The sequence below is a fragment of the Falco biarmicus genome, chromosome 1 (assembly GCF_023638135.1).
Source record: "Falco biarmicus isolate bFalBia1 chromosome 1, bFalBia1.pri, whole genome shotgun sequence".
In the NCBI taxonomy this organism is placed as follows: domain Eukaryota; kingdom Metazoa; phylum Chordata; class Aves; order Falconiformes; family Falconidae; genus Falco; species Falco biarmicus.
The window spans coordinates 62,782,817-62,802,037 of record NC_079288.1 but is presented as its reverse complement, the minus strand read 5'-3'; the positions used below and the strand labels follow the sequence as shown (position 1 = coordinate 62,802,037).

The 19,221-nt window shown below is 42.1% G+C and overlaps 1 protein-coding gene across 8 annotated transcripts in view; it reads left to right on the top strand.

The window, feature by feature from the left end:
• Nucleotides 1-19,221, top strand: part of ADGRL3 (adhesion G protein-coupled receptor L3) — a 342,564-nt gene that overhangs the window by 244,381 nt on the left and 78,962 nt on the right. For 6 of the 8 annotated variants that reach the window (XM_056347177.1, XM_056347131.1, XM_056347140.1 and 3 more), the window contains 4 exons: nucleotides 2,767-2,805; nucleotides 15,592-15,775; nucleotides 16,593-16,715; nucleotides 18,713-18,921. In XM_056347177.1, the coding sequence (XP_056203152.1) occupies nucleotides 2,767-2,805; nucleotides 15,592-15,775; nucleotides 16,593-16,715; nucleotides 18,713-18,921 (555 nt within the window). The remainder of the gene's footprint in view (nucleotides 1-2,766; nucleotides 2,806-15,591; nucleotides 15,776-16,592; nucleotides 16,716-18,712; nucleotides 18,922-19,221) is intronic. The other 2 variants (XM_056347148.1, XM_056347125.1) reach the window with 1 other exon arrangement.

Genomic DNA, 19,221 nt, shown 5'->3' with positions numbered 1-19,221 from the left:
ATGACACGGAATTTTGTTCTCAGCTGTGTAGCTGGCTCTGACAGCCCTGGCATCCATGTAAGTGAGAACAGAACTCGGTCCCAAGGTTATACAGGGAATAAATGATCCCAGCTAAGCTTGAAATTTCTTGTGTGTCATCTGAAGAGAAATACTTTTCGCAGAAGTAATGTCTTTTTTCTTGTAAGTTATTATTGTAGACTTAATGCTGTTTTAAATGCAAAGGGCTTCTGGATTGTTTGAAATTACAACCGCATGGGAACTGAAGTCCTGCATCATGTGTGCTTTGCATGTGCTGTGAATTGGGTTATCCTGATGCTTTTAATTAGTGCTGCTTCCAGCTATTTTGTAACAAAGTAGGTAATAATTGTATTAACTGTTACATCAGCATAACATTATTTGTTATAATCATACCATGGTTCTTTATTTGAAATGATGGTGATGTCTGACAATATCAGGTAAAACCAGTGATTAATGTCACCTACTAACGGGTTTCATGGTTGTAGTCTGCTTCCTCTTCTGAATATTCCCTAGCCACAACCAACATTTCGTCACTTCAGCTTTGCAAGCACGTATTTTTCACCTTTTTATATCCCACCTTCTGATATTTGTGTCAATTACATGAAATAGGTTTGTATCACAGGGACAGCTATGAGTCACTTAGAGAAGGGGAAGACTGGGCAAGGCAGAGCTCCTTGGCTTGGCAGTCACTTCTGGGGTCCCCCTTACAGGCTTCCCCCCCCCGCCCGCCCGACCCCCCCATCAGCTTTGCACAAGCAGCTCATAAAAATCAATTGCACTCTTCATTAAAATTCTGGACTGCGTGGAGTCCTGCAAAACAGTGATGCGAGTCAGTGATCCAAATGACAGGCTCAGTAATTTACTTGCTCTCATTCCCCACTTAATTCTTTAGAAGAGCAACTGCTCTGTGTTCATTTAAGAATGCATGAATTCAACTTGGAAGTCGTATTGGGCAAACAAAAGCAGCAGAGTTACTGCTCCATTTTCCCCTTCACTGATCAAGAGTATTTCAAGAAAAAAAAAAAAAAAAAAGGAAAAAAGTCATTTCTGAAGAGTTTTGTTTAGTGCTGTTTAGTCAGAAAGAAGAAATAAAGTAAGAACTAGCCATTAAACATTCTTTTAATCATTAAAGGAAGTGTGCTGGGGATCTGAAAGTAATCACCTGTGCTGTTTTTACTGGTTTGTTTTGGTTTTTTAGAAGGCGATGTACAATGAATTGAAATGAACTGGCATAATCAGAATTTTTAAAAGCCATCATCTTTCAGGAGCCACTTTCCTGTCAATAAAAGCTTTATGCTTTCCACTGGATCAGGCTTAATTAAGGTGATAATTGTTCTATTGCAAACTGGCAAGACCCCCAAGTGGATAGCTCTGTAATTTTTAGCAAGGCTTTCTTTGATCTCCATTTGTTTCTGTAAAGTCTTCATACCCACCAGGTTTACCCAGAGGAAGATTTCTGCTGTTACAAATTGATGAATTAGAAATTGAAATTATGCATTGCGTGATACCTGGGTGTATTTTGTTTATTTCAGAGCCTCAAAACTCTTGGGGATAAATTTGGCTCTCAGCTGTACTAATGGGATTACACTGCTGTGACTTGAGAGCGCAAGTTACCCCGAATCTCTATTGATGTTCAATTTCCAACCCAGGCACAGCAGCAGAAAGAAACCCAGCCAAGCCAGTGGTTCTGAGCAGCCTGATTTTGCGAGGTTTAGTTGCACCAATGCAGAGCTCGCCAGTTCTAGCTCACTGCTGCAGACTGCCTGCAAAGTCCTGGGGAGGTAAATAAGTGCCTGTTTAAATATCGTGACACACTAAAGTGCAGTTATCAGGCAGGAGGCATGCAAGTGCATATCGAAGTACATTCCTAAACGTGGCACCTATGGAAAAGGTGGGATTCTTTACGGGAAAACTATTAAGCATATAAAGCATTTAGGCCCAGGAATTACAAAGGAAAGCATGACTCGGTATGAGGCAACTGGAAAATGCATTCCTGGAGAAGCAATTTAATCCAAAGGGGAGAGAATGGCCTCAGCTGGAAATATTACATCAGATTGCCACTTCATTGTTATGTCCTCTTCAGTGGCCCTTTACGCTATCAGGAGCCCTGGGCAGTGCTCTCTCCTTCAGTGCAGTGTGTTATCACACTCGACATGTGCCTGCTCACAGCAGCAAAGCTGGAGCTGTAGGTTTTGCCTTGAGCCAGAGACCTGAGCAGCTGTATCAGGATGGGTCCGTACAGATCCATGCTCTATCCAGATGCAGTCCTGCATACGTCTTGCTCCCTGGAATTGGTCCTGCTCATTCAAAGCTTGGTTAGACCTCACTGTGCCATCAGCGCTGACTGCAGAGCTTCTCTTACGTAAATAACCATCAGTCCCATCCTTTCCAACCTTGTTTGACATGGAAATATCATGTGTGATCTCCAGGTTGTAAGGAAAGCATCATCTCTTGAGCATCTCTACTTGACTTCAGTGTCTCCTACCATCTAACAGCTGCTCTTGCAAAGTTGCCAGTCTGCACTTTACTTCACTGAAAAAGGACTAACCCATATTTCTGGAGCCAGTCCTTCCAGCCTTCCACTGCTGCCTAACTCGCATGCTTCCTTTGGTTTGGTTGATTTTCAGGAGCTGTTTAAGAGGGAAATGAGGTTTTTTTCATAGGCGTTTTCTTCAGTTTTTTTCCCTTGTTCTGTCACTAACTTGTTTTTTCTATTCCGTCTTTAATCTGCTGTCTTTATGGACTCAGCTTCAGAAAAGGGAGCGCTCTTGCAGGGCCTATGTCCAGGTATTTCTTGTGTTTTTAATACACATGTCCAGTTGTTTGACTGAATGACTGTGAAGTGAGTCTTGTCTCTGTGTATAATCTGATTATCACCATCTTTGTGGCAGCAAGTTCTAAGGTTAAGGTTACAGGATAGTAATTTCATTCATCACCCCCCCACCTGCTCAGTTGCTCCCAGACTTGACAAAAATTTGGGGCAAAATCTCTGAATCAGAAAGTGGGAAAAATCACAGGAAAGATCTGACAAGACTCATCTGGCCATCAAAATAAGCGAAACAGTATGGGTGTGTGCAAGTAAAGAGTGCAAAACTCCTTCTTACAGAGGTGTCTCCAGACCAGCTGCATTTTGCTTATGGCATGTCACTCATATAATTGCCGCCTGCATTTCCTTAGTTTTCTTTCTTCTCCTCTTACACTTGCAAATTTAGAAACAATTTGAAATGGCATGAGGGAGGAGGTAGAATCATAATGAAATGCAGAGTGCCCTCGCAGAGGGCTGTAGGAAGGAGGAGAGTGCTGCAAACTAAATATAGGATTAGGAACATAACATCCCGTGAAGTTCATTCAGCTGTGGCCTGACTTTTGTAGGCTTACATTGTGTTTTACATGAACAAAGTCAAGCCCCAGTGTTTTGGAAAGACCTGCTCGTAGGCTTTTGAAGAGTGTAGCCTGGGATTATTTATCCTGTCACCTTGCCTTATAGCATTTGCTCCAGTGACTTTTATATAAACCTGTTTGTATATTATGGGTGAGTTAATGCTGCTTTAAGAAATGTGAATGTTTTACCTTCTAATTTCTGTCTTGTGCTTGTGAACATTGATGTCGTACTTACGGGTGGTTGATCATTATTTATACGTGTATGTATAACATGCAGCGGTGTAAAAATGAAACCTGTGTTTCTGGAGGAGGCTGTCTATACCTGAATTTTCCTGCAAAATTCAACTTCATACATTCGGTATTTATTTGGTGAGCGCATATTTCATTTAGCATGTGGGATTAGATGGTTTAGATTTCTGGGACATTAAAAGTAAAACAGAACCCCTCTGCACTGGTAGGCTGTCTGCCTTCCCTTTGGATGTGGTCATGAGAAAAAGTCACCTTTTCCCTTCCATATGCATTAACAGATAAAGATGACATATAGAGTTACACACCCCTTGTCTGGAGTGACTTCTTTTAAGATGCCAGAGAAAGTAACTAGCATGTGAAGGAATTCAGGGAATTTTTCAGTGCAACTCTCACTCCCAAGCTAGCTATCTTGTCTACTGATACCACTGGAAACATGGTGAGGCTGGTTTGACCATGGACCTGTTGGGGACCGTGGCTGCTACCTGACCCATAGTTTTCCTTTCCACTACCTGCACAGGCATACTGTACAGAGCCAATGCACGTGGTCTTTTCATCTTCTTTCAAACAGTAGTGGATTGTGAGTTTAATAGACTGTACAAAAAACCTGTGATTGATGGAATAAAGCCTGAATATTCTGCACAAACTTCAGCTTACCCTTAATTTCAAGGACTTCTTTCCTTTCGCTTGGAAAGGGTACTTGTGTGTTTAAACATTAATCATGTACCTGCCTCTTTAGTAGACAAAAACTGATGAAAGCTCATTGCGTGAGCTGTTTGTTATAAATATGGACAAAACTGGTAAATTATATTGAAGAGGGCAGTCCTGTAATGGAGGGCTTGAAGAATGAATTAGATGACCTAATTGAACCTTTCCAGCTCTGCTTTGTATTATATGGAAGTAAAGTAATGTATCTGGACATGTTTTTCATACAGCATGTTTCCATTCAGAAAATCGTGTAGCTAAAGTAATCAGAAAATCTTGTGAAGGAGAGTTTGTCTGTAGTAACAGCTGAATGTGACTGCAGATATTCCTGTTACAGGACACTTACCCTTTACCAGGCAGTGAAATGTCTGGGCTGGCTAAGGCAATTCAGCAGAGATTTTTCAACAAGTCTTAAATGATGAAATCCTGGACTTCGTGAAGTCAGCGGGAGATGGGAAGTCACTGGGAAATACGCTGCTGGTGGCAGAGAAACAGTTTTCAAACTCGCTGACATGATCTCCTTGTGCTGATCCCATTACTGTGAAGAGCATCCTTGAATAAATTTGGCTCACATGACTGGAAGTGTACCTTCAGTCCTGTGTTCCCTAGACAAAACAAAGTGGGTGCAAAGTTTACATGAGAGATGTCCAGCAATTGCAAATATCAAAAGTGCAATTGAGAAAAGGTGCATTTTGGGGTGAAGGAGGTTGATTTAAGACAAAACCTGCTAAAATCAGTTTTATGTTTTTCTTTGGGCTGTCTAAAGGAGACACGACAGAGCCCCTGCAGCGATTGGGGTGTAAAGTCCTCTTGAGCCCAAAATTAATTAATACAAAAAATATGTTAAATGGATCTGAAAGTTTTGTGAATTACTCAAATATGAGACTGGGAATGCCCTATCATATTATCATCTCATCACTCTGGATAACTTTATAATGAAAACAAATATTGATGTAATTTGTGCAGTGTCAAAATACTTGTTGAATTAAAAGTTCAGGGATTTTATTTACTAGCGATAGAGGTTACAAATTCTACTCCTTTAGTTGCGTGTGTGGTAATTCATTAGTTTTGTCTCAACAATCCAACCGGAACCAACCCAACAGGCGACATGATAAATGCGTATTAATATAAAGACTGGAGAATTGCTGAGAGATTTTTCAGTCACGGTACTATTTAAGAAACTGTCACATGGGCTTCAATTTGTGATAGTAAGAGTCTACTTAGGCTGAGCTGACCTATGTGGATCTCCAAGATGGATGGGGTGAGTGGCCTTGGAAAGGTGCTCTGTTAGCTAAGGAAAGCTTGGACCCAGTGCATGGCTTTTTGGAGAGCAGAGATCTGCATCTCTCACATGCCCACTTTTCTGCAGTACACTGTTCTTGCACTCTAATTTGGGAAAGGGATGGAAAAGTCATCGTGTGGGAGAATGAGTCACAATGGGTGACGCATTTGATTAGCATAGCTTCGTTTTGTGACTGTTGTGTGATGTAAGCTGGTATGAATTTTCTGTAATTTTTTCAGAATTGATGTTTATTCCTTTTCCAAAGGCATTCCCCCTTAAACTGAAGCACTGGAGTTGTAGAAAACACAAAATGTTTGTCTTCTGCAGGCTGTGAAACTGGATTTGGTGTCACAGATTTCTTCTGTGCCCTTCAGCAAGTGGCATGTGCTCACAGCTCCCCAACTTAAAATGTAATAGGTACGATTCCCCTGGCCTCTGAGAATGGAGGTAGAGTAGTAAAGAGGGGGGCAAAAAACCCCAAAAGGCTGAATACTTTAATATTGCAATAAGTGAGGCCGTAGAACATGGAGAGCTTAAATATGGGGAAGAAAAATAGAGAATTTTGCAGTAAGATTTAGTAGCTGTATACTTTAAGCTTTAATAAAGACTCATACCACATCCTGGCATGCAGAGTCTTTTTATAACATATTTGCACCTGATTGCAAAATCTGAGCTTACCTCCTTGCTTCGCTTGGATTTCTGGGCTGAAGCTCCGGGGCATCATGAGGCCAATGACTTTCCCTGTGGTGCCAGCCAACGGTCTCTTCCCATGTGAAATTGCGTGCTGTGTTTGCGATGCAGATCTCAGAAGACAAAAACTTCACAGGCTTCCCGTTCTTTATGACTTTTTATTTTTTAAATGCAGTCTTGGTGGCTTCAAGCTGGAGGCTGGTGAATGCTATAGACGGGTGGCCGCATGGGTGCCACCCCTGAGTGGTAGCTTTGTAAGAAGGGTGGAAGGACACAGCAGAGTTGCTTTTGCAGCATTTTCCTGGTCTAATGGTGTTTGCTGCCATCCTCCAGGCTGTCCTGTAAATCAGCTTGCCCTGTTTTGTAATTCTGGGCTTGATTGTACAGCAAATGGTGAAGATTATGAGGGTGCCACCCAGTCTGAAGGTCACAAGAGCTGCTGGGTGCAGGTGTCATTGGAGCCACTGAGGAAGCTGGTACGGAGCTGCTGGCAGGTTCCAGGTAGCAGACAGTGGTGGGTGGTTGCAGAGGTGTCCTTCTGGTTCTCCTGGAAGTTTTCTGAACACTTCACACTTGTAACATGGGCTGTTTGAATTGCTGTACTAAGCAAAAAAATGAAAGGCTTTCCTCACAGGATTCAAGGCATTAAGTTTAAAGCTGAGTATAAGAGACTTTTTTTTTTTTTTTCTTTGCTAACCTAGTACCTCTCAGCAGATAAAAGGTGCATCTGGGACTTAGCCAGTACTATTTAAAGTGGATTAATTTTGTTTGTCCCACTTCTCTCTTGCTTGCATGGCTGGTCCCAACTTCTGTGAAGACTAAACGAAATAAACTTGTAGCTCTGAGAGGGAGCATAAATTGAATTATGCTGTGTTTACTTGTGTTCTTGTGCCTGTGACAAGAAAGACTCTAACCTTCATTTATATAGAAAGGGGCAAATTAATGAGGATTTTCGAGTTCCTTGTTTGGTCACTTAATTGGCTGTATGACAAAGAGCTCTGCAGTGCATGTCAAACAACTTTCAGAGTCCTCTAATGATATGTGCATTGCTCGACTCCTGATGCTATTCTGCACAGCCTGTCAGGCGAGGTACTGTTGTTAAAGTGGCTGGAATAAATTGGCTAGCAGTGTGCATACAATGCCGTATATTAACCATAGCTACAGGGAGTACTTTTAGCAGCTTTTTCAAGAGATCGAGATGTTTGCCCATCAGCATCAAAGTGCCCCAAACTTTCATTTAATATAATTAAAAGGACATCTGAAAGAAGTGTGACTTGCAGCAGGGTTCTGCGGTTTGGTAGCCCTTTGTTAAAACTCAGTGAACTTAATATACTTCACAGCTTGAGAAACCTGCACTTGATTTGTGTCAGCAAGAGTGAAACTAGAAATCCCCACACTGCATGTTTCTGCCATGGTAAGCCTGTTGTTAGGGGAGAAGAGGATCAAAGCAGCAGCCTTGGGTTTGTCACAGGACACTGAAATTCTTCACATAAATACTAAAAAGGAAGGTGACCACCTACTCCTCTACCTACAGCTGAGCTACACCTAAGGTTACGTGCTCACATGTAACATAGCAAAACTCAGAAGAAAATCTACCATTTTCTACATTGCTGTGTGTTTACTCTGCTTTAGTCTGAATCGGTCATGGAATCTGGTGGCACTGGTAAAAAGGCTCAGTGCAAATTGCCGCAGAGGTCAGTGAAAGATGTCCCTTTCATTTGGACCGTTGGAGGAAAGGATGAGTCTCACGGACTCCCTAGGAGTTCCTTTGAAGGCTATGGATATTGTGTCAAAGAGGCATTTCTTGTTTGCAGGCCATTTTATTTTCTTGCTACAGCTTTGCTCACTTCCCCAGTGTAATTACTCTAGCGGTTGCTTGTATAGTCTCATATCCCGAACAGTAGGGCAGCAAATACAGATGATTCATAAATGCAGTTCTCAGCTTATTCTGCGGGGAAGATCTCATTAGTTGAAACAGATCATATGTTACTTCCTTCTTCCCAATCAATTCCTTTTATTTCAGTCCTACAGATGCCTTCTGACCTTAAAATATTCTTCCTTGTATACTAAGCAAAGCAAAACCATAACCTGTAATTTGTAACCTTGTTATATTTTTCAGATCTCCTATTTTTTTGTGTGGTCCCATTAAGAGATTATTGGTAGTTCAAAGCCAAGATTGCAAACCTTGCATGCCTAGTGCAAGACCATTAATTCCGTAGTTAAGCATTTTGTAGATGGCCTAATTTTAATAAAGGTCAATGCCTTTCTTCTCACTGCAGTCAGTTCTCAGTGCTGCTGAAATTCAGGCCATTTCTGAGTCAGTATAGTTCCTGTATCCACAGCACAAACATTTGCTGTAGACTTGAAAAGAGAAGATTTTGTGCTTTTTCTTTAGAGCTTTTCCTCTGAATCTATGGAGTAATTTTAGAAATTTATCTGCAAGGTCAGGAGTTCTCCTTTTGCCTTTGCCATGAGTTGTAGGTTTTGGCTCAGTTCACCAAAACTGGTACCATCAGTTGCCAATCACCACTCTGGTATTAGATGTAGGCTAGTGCTTCTGGCTGAGTTTTGAAGGAAAAAGCAGGGATTGCCAGCAGATATTCTGATGATTTATTTATTTTTAAGCACTTGTGATCCAGCAAGTTTCAATCTAAATATGCGTTTGTCTGTTTTATTGAATGTTATAATTGTGTTGTGATGACCTTACTGCTTTGCAAAAAGCCTTAGACAGTGGCTGGGCTTCCCTGTAGGAAATTGTTTTCAGTGTGCTTTACTTAGGCTTTAACCTGAGAGAAATTTTAGTTTGGAATTAAAAGAATAAATGACAAGATGAAAAACGATGAAAGGATGAAAAGCCTTGTCAGACAGATTTGAAAGCACTTCTCAGCTAAGAAGTAGGATTTAATGCCAACATTTAGCCAAAATGACATTTTACGTGTTTTGGAAGCTGAAGAAATGACATAGGCATCTATTTTTGACCTGAAGTCCTACAGAATGGATGACTGTTCCAGTTTGATTGGTGACCCCTGCAGAATGGGATTGTCGTGCTGTTCATATGCCACTCTAAAAAGACACGTAATTTCCTTAGCTGATCCCTTTCAATGCAATAAACTTGCCAGAAGCAGCTCCTTGCATGCCCAGACCCACGCTTTCATGCTGGTTCTCTCCTCCAAAGTGGCCGTTCTGGCTGCACCATGTCCATTCAGAGTTAATGGGAGTTTCTCTTGTACTGGTGCTTTTTCTGGCCAGAGGCAAGAATCTCACAGCTTCCAGCAGAACTTGCCATCAATGGCATTGATTGTGCCTTTAACTCAATTAGTTTGGAGGCTTGAAAATACTGATAGCTTGAGAAAAGGTTTTGGTTTAGCACTGGGTGTTTCATATGAATACAGAGCAAACCCAGTAGTTCTTGAACAAGGAAGCAGGTAAGCTTTTTTGAAGTAGCACTGCTTTCCAGTAAGAAAAAGGAAGAAAGCATAATGTGATCATTGAACCATATCCACATTTCAGTGCGTCTGCTCTCTGATGGGTTTTTCATTTTCACTGTGCACTGTGGACCTGAAAGGGTTTTCATGCTTTTTTTCCTCTGCTGATTGCCATAAAATGTCAAGCTGCTATTAAAAAGTAGGCTAGTAATGTTTTTGCATGCTTTGAATAAAGATGATGCACTTATTTTGGAGCAGTACCTGGAGACCTCAGGCAAAACCAGAACCTCAGACCATAAGCACAGCCTGAGGCTCTCTCTCTGTGATTTCACTCTACAGACTTAGCGCTGCTGTTCTCAGAAAGGATAGGCAAACGTTTTTTGTTGAGGCAGTGCCAGCAAACGGCCTTGCTACAGTGGTAGCTGTACAAGCACTGCTTGTTTCATGCACTAGCTGTGATTTTAGTCTACTGATGCAAAGCACAGCCTTGTTGCTGTAGCTCTACCCTAATTTTTGAAAGCACACTGCATGAAATGTTCCGGTGAGATCAAGGAAGACAAGTGTTAGCAGTATTACACAGGGCCTTAAAAGTTAAAAAAATGAAGATATTGTAATTAGAGATGTCATTGCAAAAGTGGTGCATTAATGCCTTATGCCACTGTCCTCATTCTGCCGAAGCTGCCCTAGGACGTAAGACCTTGATGTAGGTTCCATGCAAAATAATGTATACATTGTGTTCAGTCTTCTCTTAGGACGTGCTCCTTTGTAAGGAAAGACAAACTGAGTATTTGAAGATCACTCAGCAGAAGGATTCAACCAATGTTCCCTGTAGGGCCTGCTGGTACTCACTTGCCATGAAGCAGTATTTTCTCCAGTCATAAGTTTCTTAGGGTTTTTGTTCTTCCATCAGCTGCTCAGCGAGAGGCCAAAATGAACAATAAACATTTAGGGAGCTCTTAACTGTAGGAGAGCTGCTGGTTTTCTAAGGTTGGGTTGCTGTACTTAAGGCACCATAGCACATTTCAGTCTGATCCCAAATTTGGCGATGGGATGAGTACATCTAACTAACGCTAATCTCTTAGTGATTTCCAGTGTTAACTCCCAATTAAAGACAGTTTTTTTACATTACAGTATCTGTTTTTGTCAAAGAGCAGTGCCTCGGATGTTGATACGTTGAAAAATAAATAAATGTGGTATCACTGGCTGTATACTCCCCTCCTAGGTTTAAACTGTGTGTCACATAGCCATATATTCTCACCAGACACTTCTAGAGGAGGAAAAGATAAAAATAAATGAACAAGAAGAATTCAGTTTTATGGCATTAAGTAGCTGTCACAAAGGAAATCAATGTGATATGTACAATTGGCCTTTTAGTAATGTATAATTACTGTAAGGCTCCTAATTAGTTGCCTTTTGACAATACATCTTTTAATACCAATTTGTAAGTGTCTGAGGAGGTAGGTTTACATTTTGTTTCACTTTTGTCACCTCAGAACAAAAGCAAGAAACCATGAGCAGACGCCCTTATTTGGGGGGAAAAATCTCCATCTGCAAGTTACTAACATTTATTTACATTGAATGTACACTCTGTGGTGCTGTATGACCACATAATGGAAGGGATCACCATCATGGGATTTGTTTTCTATGCTTGGCATGTTCTCGCTCTTCTCTCAATGTACAATTGTAACCACTGCTGGAGAGATGAAAGGTCCACCAAGTCTAATATTCTCTGACCCACGATGGTTGCTCTTCATGGGCTTGTATTTAGGTGGGTTGGCTTTGCATGTATAGGTACCCTGACATCACAGGCAGCATACAGCTACACCTACATATCTCAGGGTAGAAAGGCAGATGGAAAGCCTTCCTTCTGGGCTCCCTTCTGCCATGCCCTTCTTCCCTTGTTTGATCTTAGGCTACCAAGGCTACCAACAAGCAAGCTATGCCGTGTGAAAGCCTTCCCTTGATGTCATTTGAGTTACTTTTGTCCTTCTCACTGTGCATATGTGGGGTGGTGCTGAGGTATGTTTGGGCTCCAAGCCCAACATTTTTATTTTGCATGAGAATCACAAGGGTGCTTTGGAAGTTGTTCACCCAGTTGAGCTGCATTTGGAAGAGGGATCAAGCAGAGGAAGAAAAGAAAACCACAGGAGAGGAGGTCCTCTAGCTTGGGAAGCAAGGACAGGGTCTTCAGTGAGGTAGCCATGAGGCATCCTTTATTAGGTGTTGTGTTCTTCAGGGACAGGATTAATCTCATGTGATTTGGGACACCTAAATGGGGGTAATACTTGCTGTAGTTCCTTCTGCTTTCAATGGGGAGAGAAACTAGAGAGCGTCTGGGCTCCCAGCTTGGCTGCATGTTAAATTCTGAAACTGAAGTGGGATGAAACTAGTTTAGAACTTTCCTGGCTCCCTCTGAAAGCCCCCACCTTTATCAGGATCACTGGGGATCACAGGTAAAACCTATCATTCCATTGGTTTCCAAGCACACCTATCTCATGCCGCCTTCATTTTAAAGGTCCTCCATCAGGGCTAACTCTCTTGCTGCTGTTCATCGTGAGGGTTCCCTGGGAGCTTGGCACTGCTGCTGCTTCTGTGCTGGAGCTTCAGCAGACCACAAAAGTCATTGGAGCGGGTTCCAAACCAGCCTAAACCATGACAGCTCAGCTTAAATGCAAAGGCTGATGGTTGTTCTGTGTGCCTGCCTTCCCACCGTTCCCATTCCCCTGCCCAGCTTTTCCCAGTTGGCATCTTTGTCTCAAGAGACAGTTGCTTTAACAGCTGTTTTGTTTCATTTAAACACCTACCTCAGCTCCTGTCCAAAATGCAAACATTTCGTTAGCACCTCGTCTCCTTGGCTTCAGCCCACAGCACTCAGGCATAATGAAGTGCTGCACTCAGAAATATAATGCAGGGAACACTTGATTAATGCACTGAGACAGGTGAGGGGAGTGACCCTCTGGAAAAAGCTATGGACTGAATTTGTCTCAGATGTAGTGCCAATGGAGACAATCTACCAGCTTTGTTCAGATACATGCTAAGCACCTGGCCCAGATTCCTTGGAAATATTTCTGAAACTTTTGTGTCAGCCCCCAGATCCAAGGTGGTATGAAGTGGCTGGTTTCAGGTTAGTCACTTCAAGAGGATGGATGCTCACCAGCACTTCGTCCATTGGGTGTGGAGTACGTGTTGTGCGGGAAGTGGCACATTAGGCCTGACTGGTGTTCCCTCTCAAACTTCGCACACACTTCAAAAAATAAATAAAAAACACATTAGCTAGAATGATTTTTCCTCAGAAAAAATCTTTTCAGCAGATGTTTCACTGTAACACAAATATTTCAGCATCTGTTTCATGTTTTGACAAATAGGTATTACCGTTCCATACAGAGCCAGGAGCTGGATCTGCTGCAAAGACTCTTTTCACCATTCAGATACTGGTAAAAGTATCCAGGATGTTGTTCTAGCAGAGATTTAAAGACAACATTAGTAGCTGTGCTAAATGGAAGTAAGGCAAATTGTAGTGTGCAGGGTAACATTGAAAGGGGAGAAAAACTCTCATTTTCTACTTTCTGTGCCTAAAAGATCTTTGCAAGAAAACACCGTGTTGTGGAGAACCTGCACAGCAAAATAGTCAAGGTTTTTGGTCACTGGAAAAGAATGCTACCTCCCTTTTGCCTGTAAAGAGATAAGCTACCAAAGTAAACTACAGAATTTTATTAAGAGCTACAGAGATCAAGCTTCCAGAGTTTAAAACGCTGAACACAGACACACACACCCAAATGCTATGGATTTTTAGTGTTTCTTCTTGACTATTAAAGTCAGCCAGCTTTTTGTGTGCACATACTAAATGTGTTAAGATGCTTTTTAGACTCTATAGGAAAAAATCAGTTTAATAATCAGTTTAAGAAATTGATTTATGGTTAGTAAGTTCCACTTAACAGCAAATGAGAGTGAGGTTCCTGTCCTGGATTGTAAAGGCTTGATAGCAAAGATATTTTTGCAGTGGCACCAGAGGACAAGATTTTCAGCCATTTTGATTTGCTTCAGTGGTTGAACCATGGATTGCTCCATACTTTGGGAAACCAACTGTAAGGCTCAGGAGAAATGTTGTCTATTAATCAGGGGACCGGGGAAGATCTATTTAAGGTACAGGAGAAGCTTGGCACAAGAACAAATGAGTTAATTGATCATTAATAGATGTAGGTTGGCGAGTAGGAGCTTTGTACTGTCAGAGGAGTCTGATTCTGGTTTAGTCTTCCAATAGGAGCCATGGTAGTATGAGGAACCTTCCAACCTGAGGGATATTTAGGATGAAGATGCAAGTGGCAGTGTCTCAGTGAAATGTCTTTTCTGGGGTTAAAAGCACCAGCAGTGGCATGTCTAGCTGTCTAAGCTGCTTCTTGAACCTTGCTGTAATTGAAATTTTTTGGAAGGTCACCTGGATATAGCAATAAAGTCAAATTCTGGTTTGCTATGATGATATTCTCCTGTTGCACATTTGTATCTGAACATGACTGGTGAGTGAGTCAGGATGCCCTGCTTTCTCTGTGCCATGTGTTGCTGTTGTAACACTCCTCCTGAGGGCTTTGCTGGAGAATGAGCTATGCTGCATCTTCTTTGCACAGGTCATGTTGTGCAGGTGGGTTTAGAAATAGGAGTAAATACTGAAGCATTGTCATGAAAGTGAGACCAGGAGGCATCCTTTAGGCTTACAGTGTTGAAATTCCATGGGACTGTCCTTGCCTTGCAGAACAGAGGTGTGGGTACGATGCCCGTGCATTTAGCCTACAGAAGATTATTAAGAACAGCAGCTTAAAAGAGAATCTTGATTTCTGCAGTCAGCATTAGCTGGCAGTGGAGGTGTTTCTTTGCAGGTTAGGATAGCTTGGTGGCTAGAGAATAACCAGCACAATCAAAGTACCTTTTTTTTTTTTTTCCTCTGCACAATCAGTTCTACCAACTGATACAGCTGGTTTGATTAAAAAACTTTAGTGAGAAAGTACTTGAGTCAGCTCTGATTAGTAACTAAGCTGGTGAGTTCGGGTTGAGCAAAACCTTCAGGTTGGGTAGGCTCAACTGCTGTAATTTTGCAATCAGGAAGCCAGTGCAGCTTTGTGCGATCCTGGATGCACATCCAGATTAACCTGTGGGAAGTTCTCCATGGGAGAGCTCTTTGTGCGTGGCAGCCCAGGGCAGAAGGTGCACCACAGGAGGGACTGAAGTTGTTACCATGGGGCTGACTCCTTCCTGAATGGAGCGATTTGAAATGTAGTGTCTTAACTAAATCTCTACAGGCACCTGCTGCTTCTCTCGATGAAGTTGTGTAACTCAGCTATCTCTGTGTTTTCATGACTGCCTGCCAGAGGTTATGTGATGGGAAGCGCTCTAAGGAGCACAGCCCTTGCAGATACTACATACATTTCTTGAGTGCCCCAGCCCTACTCGTGAATTCTGGTGCTGCAGGTATCAGCAACCTGCTTCACAGATGGTTTTTGAAACCTATTTTCGTGCGTGTTTCCTTAACGATTTTCTCATCTCCCCTCCGCCCCCGCCCCCAACCCCCTAATTCCTTCTTACTGCAAGCCCAGAGCTGCTGATCACAGCAGCAGGGAAGTGCTATTGCCAGCCTGCATTTAGAATAAAATGGACGTTTCCTCCCTCTCCCATCCAATGGCATAAATGATGCCTAGCTCCATTGCAGGCTGCCCCGGTGGGTGGGGAAGTGAGATGTTGTCCTCTCCCTATAAACCGATGTGTGTGCAGGATGGGACTGAGCATATGTCAAAGGTCTCAATAGTGCTTTAGGTTCACTAGAGCCCTTTCTCACTCGATCCCTGTCCCTTGCAGGCCATGGTGGAGACGGTGAACAACCTCCTGCAGCCACAGGCTCTGAATGCGTGGAGGGACCTGAACGCAAGCGAACAGCAGCGGGCAGCCACCAAGTTACTTGACACCGTGGAGGACAGTGCCTTCGTGCTGGCTGATAACCTGCTGAAGACAGACATTGTCCGGGAAAACACTGACAACATCCGTAAGGGACAGATCCTGTAAATACTGAGAGCAGCCAGAAGGAGAGTAAAGGCTGGGAAACCTGGCTTTGGTCTTGTCCCCTAGATTAACTGGAGAGCAATTTGTTGGATATGTCTTGGCCCATTGTCTGAAGGGCTTAAAAGTCTTTCCAAAACAGCCTAAAGGGATGAGGCAGCTCTCTACCCTTGAAAACCCATTGGAAATGAGCACCTAACCTGCCTTTATTACTCCTGGCAAAATTTGTGCTAGAGCAATGAGAGCACCGCTTCACAGGGAGATTGTTCATTGTAATGCAATTGTGTTTCATTTCATACAAATTTGTGTCTTTATTTGGCTGATTGTTGATTTTAATTAAAAAACAAGCATTATGGAAAGAACGAGCACTCCCGCTGTGCATATGTAAAATGAGAGCAACTCTTCTTTCTATTTCTATGAATATAGATCCCAAGCACTGATAACATTAACAGAAAGTACCAATCGCCACTGGCAAAGAACTAGCATTTTCAGATTTTCATTTTAACCATTGTCCTTAATATCCTGAGGTTCTTGTTTACAAGAACTGGTTGTCTTTTGTCTTCCACAGAGAGTAGAATTTATTTGCACTCTTTTTTTTTTTTTTTTTTTAAATTAAATTTAAAACTTCTTCAGGGCAAAGATTTAAAAAGAAATAGGAGCCCAAACAGAGTCTAGCATGAAACGTTGTAAGTTGATACCTCTGCCCTCAAATGGTCTGGAATACCATTTTGTAGCTCTGAGGTATCATGTCAAAGATTATTTCAGTAGAGATTTTTCTTAGTGTCGGTCTCTCTTGCAAACAGAGCTGGAAGTTGCGAGACTAAGCACAGATGGGAATCTGGAAGATCTGAAGTTTCCCCAGAACACAGGCCATGGGAGTGCCATTCAGCTGTCAGCAAATACCTTGAAACAAAATGGTCGAAATGGTAGGTCCAGCACCTCTAGCCGCACCAACCTCACGAATCAGTTGTGCTTTAAGCATTGTTTTGTGCTTAACCAGTTGTAAGTATACGATCAATTGCTATATTAATATTTAAATTAACAGTAGTGTCAGTTGCTCAAGCCCTTGAGTGCAAGCTAAGTTGGCTGACTGTGAATGTATGTTACTGCTGAGTGATTCACAGCCTTCAAAAGTATTACATGCTGGTAAAGATGCATCAGACCCTTAAATGATGTGGCTGTTGGAGCACAACGGTGAGTCCAGAGAAGTGTTTTTAACTGCTGTTATCTGCAATAGGAGGCTTCTGATGGGATAAGAGGCTTGTTTGAGTACACTGCTTCACAGTGGGGAACTATACAAACATCTGAAAAGCGAGAGGGAAGAAACAATAGTAGCAAATATTAATAATGAGCAAACATGGCAGAAAAGGTCAATTAGTTGTTATGAGTCTAAATCTTCAATGCCTTTCTCTCTGAAGCTTATGAACCTCCTGATACAGTATAAATTAAAGATGATCTTATATGTGAATAGTCTTCATGCTGCCAAGCCATTTATTTCAAGACCAGGAATCTGAGCAAACACATTTGTTGATCTCTACAGCCCTGCTATAGACTGATTTCAAACTCCCCGGCTTTCTACCAATGGGCCCAACATACTCCTGTTTCTGAGTTCCTTTAAAATTTAATTTGTGTGCAGTGGGAAAGCGCTCTAGTATGGGCTTTGATAACTGCAGGGAAATCACGAGTGATAGGGTAGTATTACAGCCAGACCAGATGCGTTAAGCTGTTGAGAGACAAGTTTGGTCTGGTGGTTCAGAAGGAAAGTGTTGCCATTGGCTTCCTTGATGGGGTTTGGTACTTTTGCAAGTAGGATTTGAAGAAAAGTATTTCTCTTAGAGACAGTGTGAAGCCCAAGATGCGCAGCACAACTCCAGTGTGCAGGAGTTTCACTCCGCTAGTGGGCTTCGGAGATTTGTAGGGAAAGAGAAACTGTGTTGGCAGCAAGGAAGGGGAAGTCTGTATTTCTAAGCATGGTATCACTGGAGTTCTGGTCAAATCAGCAGAGTGCCATCAATTTGCACCAGCCTGGCACCTGCCCCGATGTGAACAAAGAGCTAGAAGTAAAATTATCATAGAAGGATTTAGGTCGGGAGGGACCTTTGAAGTCATCAGTGCTTCACTTTTCTCAGAAGCTGGGGTGATTCCTATAGAAACAAAAGAATACCTCCCCACAACTAGTACATATAAAGGCAAACTAATCACATTAAATTCTTCTTTACAGGATATGAAATAATGTGCAAAACAAAAGGCAAACGGGATGGTTTCAGATAAAAAGAATTGTCTGGTAGCCTGAGTTTTCTGCAGGCTCCCTAATGGTGTTTTTTTTGTGGAAGAGGGGGTATCTGATTGGCAAATTAAGAAAATAAATATGTTTTAAAATGAAATATTTGCAGTTTTGTTTTACCCTTCATGTGAGATTGGATTTGTGTTGGAAAGTTTTGGATTCCTTCTCCAAGATTTGTCCCCACACTTTTCTGAGGTAGTCTTAATTTATTAATGGACTAAATTACAGTGTTACACTGCATCTGCGTGACAGGCCAGAACCAAACACGTTTCCAAAGCATAGCCTGGAGAATAAAGTGTTATGTCAGGTGGGAGATGGGCCACCTGGCCCCTTTTTCTCTGGAGCCAGTTGTACCCACTGCCACCAGAAATAAGCCCACCTTCTCTGTCTATTTCTGACCAATCTGTTGAGAACGGCAGCTCTGGCCTTCTTATCCATGGGCTGCTTGTTGCACCTCGTGGTGCTCATTGGGATTGGCGGAAGGTGAGTTTCATATGCCACATTTTGGTCCTTTCACATTTTCTCAGAGAAGTTTTAACGTTGGTTCAGAGAAGAGATGTGTCTTCTAAAATAAACAAACCAAAAAAACCCACACCCACCGTGCTGACCTGGATATCTAACCTTTTCCTGCTCTTCTAGGTGAAATCAGAGTAGCTTTTGTGCTGTACAATAACCTGGGCACCTATCTCTCCACGGAGAATGCCAGCATGAAGTTGGGAACAGAAGCAATGTCGACTAATCACTCCGTCATTGTCAACTCCCCTGTCATCACAGCAGCAATAAACAAAGAGTTCAGCAATAAGGTTTACCTGGCTGATCCTGTGGTGTTTACTGTCAAGCACATCAAGGTGAGTTAGTTTGAAAAGTGATTCTTTCCTAATATCTAAAACAAAGTGATGCAAAAGTTGGCTGATGTGAGGCCCCCAGCAGTCCTTGATTAGATTTTGAATTATACATTTGTTCCTTTGCACTCTGTGTTATTTATGGAGAATGTCTCTTTTACGTTACATTAATAAAAGTAAAGAAAGACTTTCCTTTGAGCTGATGCCCATTGCTCAGTTGCTGACACACATAATTCTGTAAATTAAAAACTACCACTATATTAGAATACACCATAATATTATTTTATCATGGTGGCAGGGAATATT